At 59.5% G+C, this 5765-nt stretch overlaps 1 protein-coding gene across 1 annotated transcript; it reads right to left on the bottom strand.

Annotated features, from left to right (window-relative positions):
- Positions 1-3221: 3221 nt before the first annotated feature.
- On the bottom strand, positions 3222-5749 carry TIGD5 (tigger transposable element derived 5). The gene has a single exon (XM_014965649.1). It carries the CDS (start codon positions 5747-5749, stop codon positions 4043-4045), a length of 1707 nt encoding a protein of 568 aa, XP_014821135.1. The 3' UTR covers positions 3222-4042.
- Between the last annotated feature and the right edge of the window lie 16 nt (positions 5750-5765).

The following is a 5765-nucleotide window of genomic DNA, read 5'->3' as shown; positions in this document are numbered from 1 at the left end:
GCTCATGCCCAACCTGCCCTGCGTGGTGCAGGCTGGGGCGATGGTCTTCGCCCGGGGCAGTGGCGCCGGTGATGGAGAAGCCGCCCTGCTGAAGAGCCTTCTGTCCTCCTGTGGGCTCTGCGAGGAAGTCCCCGAGTCCTACATCAACATCCACACTGGCCTCAGCGGCAGCGGGGTGGCCTACGTAAGCACCCACGGGCTCGTCGGTGGGATATGGGACACCGGCAGAAATCCCACCAGCACGGGGTTGGGGTTGTCTCCTCTTCTGCCACGTTCATCCCTATCATGTTCTTCTGCTTCAGGTCTACCTGTTTGCTGAAGCTTTGGCCGAGGGAGCGGTGAAGATGGGCATGCCGGGTGGCTTGGCCAGCAGGATCGCGGCGCAGACGCTGCTGGTGAGTCGGTGCCATGGGTTGGGGACACCCAACATCACTCCTGTCCCTCAACTCCCACCTGGCTCGGTCACCTCGTCACTGCCCTGGGCTCTGTGGCACCAGGCAGGGTGGCAGAGTGAGGGAGAACACGCTGTATGGCCTCCTGCCTCAGTTTCCTCTCTTGAAACCGAAGATGAGGCCACCAGGAGACACCAAAGGGCATGGTGGTGGGACAGATGCTTCAGCGCCTTGTCCCCTACCATGGGATGTGGGCGATGGGAGGATGCTGGAAGGAGAAGGGGAGGTTTGGGAGGTCCCCTTCTCTCTGACTCACCCCCGGGTTCCCCGTAGGGTGCAGCAAAGATGATGCTGGAGACGGGGGAGCACCCGGCGAAGCTGCGAGGAGATGTTTGCACCCCTGGGGGCACCACCATCCACGCGCTGCACCAGCTGGAGAAGGGGGCTTTGCGGGCCACCGTCATGAACGCCGTGGAGGCGGCCACCAACCGGGCATGTGATGTGGCCGAGGACTAGCAGCCTGGCTGGGGACAAGCCCTCTCCATCCCCCATGGGGCAGGAGGGGCAATGGGGACCAGACCAAAGCCCTTCAGGGACCTCGACACCCCTGGGAGACCCTGGCCGGGGGTGGGAGATGGTGTGGACATGGGTCCATGCCATGTGCTACCTCTGCAGAGCTGGGACCGAATAAACATGGACAACACAATGGCAGGTTTGGCTGTTTCTGGTCCCTTCAGTCCTGGGGGGGCTACTGCACTCAGCACGGGGTCACCTCCATGGGGAGGTGACAGCCATGAGTCCATGGGCCAGCGGGGATGGAGCTCATGCCACGTTGGCTCTATGGGCACTGGTGTGTTGCTGGGATGTATGGGGATGGGGACAGGGTTTTGGGGATGGGTTGATCCTAAATCAAGCCTTCTGGGGCTGGACAGAGCGGCTGCAGGTGGTGAGGACCATTGGAGGTGCCATGAAGATACCAAAAGACCTTGAGAAATGAGGAGAAAGGCTTTGATTTCCCAACGTGGCGCTGAGCGGGGACACTCGGTGCTTGGGTTACACGTGGCCACCAATGCCAGCTCCTCTGCTCCACTCTGGAGATGCATGTGCCAACGCTGCTGTCCACATCCCAGAACCATGGGCAAGAAGTCAACCAAGCCAAAAAACCTTCATCTCCCACCCGGGCCGGGCACCGGCATCGCCCCACGGTCCCGTAGATGGGTCTTCCTCCATCAGCGAAGCAGCAGGATGGAAGCCCAGACCCCCTCTCAGCCCCAGGGTGCTGGACATCAAGGGAGGAGAAATTCCAAGCTCACCTATCTGGAGAGGATCTGAGGTTTTTGCGTGCCCTAATTAAGCTTCGTTTGCCTCCCGGCACTTGCACGGATGCAATTAGTGATGATTTTGTGAACGGCTTTGAAGATGAAAGGCTCTTTTCCAGGCAAAACATCGCTGGGGAAACAGCTGGATGCTGAGCCTTCAGCTCCTACAGCTTTGACCCCATCCCCAGGGATGCCGTCACCAAGCCAAGGGAGATGCCACAGCCCTAACGGCGCTGCCGGGTCATGCCAAGGCATGACCTCCCTGGGCACCTTCTCAAGGCACCTAATTAATTAGCAAAGTTGCACAAAAGCTGCAGATGGAGCTTGAGCCTGCCTGTCTCTCCTGCCCATCTCTTCGTTTCACCATGTAGCTGGAGAAGGGGTTCATGGAATCTACATGGGTCCTCAAGGGTTCCAAGCCACCTGGTAGCTCCTCAGTTCAGTAAGACCCTGGCCCAGGTTGGCCAGAGAAGCTGTGGCTGCCCCATCCCTGGTGGGGTTCAAGGCCAGGTTGGACAGGGCTTGGAGCAACCTGGTCCAGTGAAAGATGTCCCCATCCAAGGCAGGAGGGTTGGACTAGGTGATCTTTCAAGGTCTCCTCCAACCCAAACCATTCCATGATTTGATATTCTCACTTCCCCAACCAGACCGAACGGTGACCTACAGGAGAAGTGAAGATCTCCAGCCTGGTACCTTCTGCTGAGCTTGGCAACATCTTTCTCAAACAACCGAAAACTCCTTTAATTCACAAACTACCCCTTAAAGTGAGCCACATCCCAAGCTCTAGAATGTTTTTCTAGGGGTTTTTTGGGGGCAGAACTTGAGGTCAGTTGGGTTTGTGGGGGTGGGAAAAAAGTGCATTTCTCCCCTAATCCAAAGTTTTTCTTGACATCGGTTCTGCAGTGGAGTTTCATGATCAAAAAGGACAAACCTCAGCTCCGAATCTGACTTTTTTTGTTCTTTTTTGTTCTTGCTGCTCCCTAAATTCCCTGGCAGGCTCGTTTATCGGCAAATTAACTCTACTAATATAGTAAAAAAACTCAATTTGGGGAGCAGCTGCAGCAGCTCGGGCTGCAGAGAGGAGGGGAACGTGACGGAGGAGACCACACCAAGAGGACACAACCTCATGGAGGTCCCTTTTCTGCCACCCCCAACCCTGCTGGGATGGTTCTGCGTGATCATTTATGGAAGAGAACCCCAAAGTGGGAATAAAAATCCATTTAATTTCCATAAACTCTGAAGTTATGAGACAAAGACGCGACAAGTAAAACCATCCAGGCCGCATGTTGACACGGGGCAGGGCAGCACCGATGAGTTGGGTGGGTATTTTTTTTTTTCAATAATTTTTTCTCCTTTCAATAATTTGGCTAAACAGGTTAAAATTTAAATCAAAAAATCAGGTCAAGAGCTGCTAAATTCACATCTGATGCCTCCAGCATTTCAAGGCAGCGCTGGGAGCCCTCCCCGCTCCTATCTCAACTCGCGACGTGTGTCACGCCAGCAAATGTCACTGCAAGACGTGTCCTCCAACCCCCAGCCACCCTGGAAATTCCCAGGAGGACACCTCAACCCCCATCCCCGCAGCCTTCGGTGATGTGAGGATGGATGATGGTACCTGTTTTCAGCAGGTCTCCGTGGTCTGGGCGCTCCCGGGCACGGGGGGCTGTCATGGAAACAACGGAGGTGACCTTCTTGGATGCCACCAATTCAGTGCATGAAGAAAGTCGTCTTAAACCAGTCCCAAACCTCCCCCAGTTTAACAGGACTCCGTTTCGGCAGTGGGAAGGGCGTCACCAGGAGTGACGACCCCCAGGAGTGGTCCTTGTCCTCCCCACAGGAGATGTGGGGAATTACTTGGTGTAACTTCCCCCGGCATCCTCGGGTGATGCCGAGCAGGTCCCTCCTTCACCCCTTCTCCCCACGGCATCGGGGGGGACCAGGCAGCCGGGGGGGGGAGGGGAGAATCCATCCCCTTTTAGCGGCGCCGGTGACCAGGAGGCCACCTCTGCTCAGTCTCATGGGATTTTAAAAAATAGCACCTCCTAAATATACTCAGGTGAGGAACAACCCTTGAACGTGCAACGTACAGAGGGGATGTTGCCCCAAAAAAATCCCCATTAGCCCTAAATTGGAACCCCCTCTTAGCTGTGGTAACCCAGGGGCCTCCCGAGCCCCATGACGGAGGGGTAAGGGGAGCTGGAACCTCCACCGCCAGCTCCCTGGGGCAACTGGGGTGTCCCCAGCCCCATGTTCTCCCCCCCACCCCGACCCCAAGTGGGGCGGTTGGTAGCCGAGAGGTTGGTAGCCAAGAGGTCTGTGGTTGGCCCTGGCCTAGGAATGGGGGCTACCACCGCGGTGCAGCCGTTGGGCCATGCTGATGAGGGAACGGAGCTGCACCAGCTTCAGTGGCCCCACTTGCCGGGGGTCCTGACCCTCCAGCCAACGCAACGCTGTCTCCAGACCTTTGATGGCTTCCCGAGCCGTGGGCAACAAGCCATCCCCTCCTTCCCCAACCCTCCTGCCATCCCCATCTCCACCACCTGCCACCTCCTCCTCCTCCTCTTCTGCCCCACAGCCCCCCGGGCCTTCCTCCTCAGCATCTTCTTCCCCATCATCCTCCTCCGTCCCCGGGGCTGCGTCATCCAAGTGCAACCAGTCGGCCACCTCTTCAGGAGCCAAGCGTTTGTAGGCCAAGGCGGCCAGGTGGGTCAGGTCGCTGAAGACTTTGCTGTCCCCACCACCGCCACCTTCCTCCCCGTGTGGAGGTTCTCCATGCTCTTCCTCCCCAGGCTGGGGCTCAAAGGCGGCGCGCAAGCCCAGCAGCCAACATTTCTCGATGGAGCCGGGCGGGATGAGGTCCCAGGAGAGACCAGCCAGGTACAACATGTCCTTGAGGAGGAAGGACCGCACAAAGTCCATGGGGCCACCGGAGCCACCGGCCACGCAGGAGACGGCCAGGCGGAGCAACTCCCGCTTGTAGAGCTGCTTGAAGGCGGACACCACCCCCTGCTCCAACGGGGCCGGGATTCGGCCTCCTCCTCCGGTCGAGCCGTTCCCGATGTGGCTCTTGGAGAGGAAGAGGGCACGGATGGAGCCATCGGGTGTCTGCAGCGGTGGGGACTCCTCGGGACCCGTCCCGGAGTGGGACGATGGGGAGCTGAGGAGCAACACGGCCTTCTGCTGCAGGCAGCTCCGGCGCAGGTAGCGTTTGACACCCGGCACGAAGTCCTCAAAGAACCAAGCCCGGAGAAGCGCCGGCCCCAACCTGGCCTCGGGGCTGTAGCGGTAACAAGCGGGGAATTTGTCCTGGTTGTGATGGCGGAGGCTGGGGGGATCGCGAAGGCCCCCCACCACCAACGGCTTGAGCTTGTGGGAGCCGGTCAAGTTGGCGGCCAACAGCACGGTGACCCGTTGGCGGGGAGCCGGTCGCCGCTGCGCCGCCGTCGTCACCTCGCCGGTCTGCCCCGGTAGCAGCTTCCAGTAGAGCCCTGTGACGTTGGCGTTGTAGATCTGCTCGTCGCCGTAGCCTCCGGCGTCGGTGGCCGGCATGGGCAAGGCGTCGGGGCAGGGGGCAGGAGCCCGCTCGGGCTCGGCGGGGAGGCCACCCTCGCCGTAGATGCGTTGGCTGGAGATGCCGTGGCGCTTCTGCCAGCGCCAGAACCAGCCGTGACTGGCTTTGAAGGTACATTCGGGGCCGTAGATCTGCCGGGCGAAGGCCTCGGCCTGGGCTTGGATGAGGGGTCCGGAGAGGGGGACGCCGTGTTGTCGGAGGGCGAGGAACCAGGCGTAGACGGCGCGGTCGATCTCTTCCTCGTTGGCCAAGCGCATCTTCTTGCGTTGGGTGCCCACCTCACCCCCAAGCTGCTCCAGGAACCACCGCAGCTTGGCTTCGTCCTTCAGCCAACCCCTCAGCGTCCCCCCCGGCACCCCGAAAGCCCGGCACACCGAAGCCTGCCGCTCGCCTTTCTTCACCCTCTCGATGGCCTGCAGCTTGTCCTTGATGGAGTAGGCCCGACGCAGCGCCATCTTCACCGACATCCCTCCGCCCCCTTTA

This window comes from Calidris pugnax, unplaced genomic scaffold (assembly GCF_001431845.1).
Source record: "Calidris pugnax isolate Ruff unplaced genomic scaffold, ASM143184v1 scaffold41, whole genome shotgun sequence".
NCBI lineage: Eukaryota > Metazoa > Chordata > Aves > Charadriiformes > Scolopacidae > Calidris > Calidris pugnax.
This window is presented reverse-complemented; position numbering and strand designations above follow the sequence as displayed.

Coding starts and splice junctions, on each gene's coding strand:
- TIGD5 (XM_014965649.1), bottom strand. CDS start 5,749: ATGTCGGTGAAGATGGCGCTGCGTCGGGCCTACTCCATCAAGGACAAG.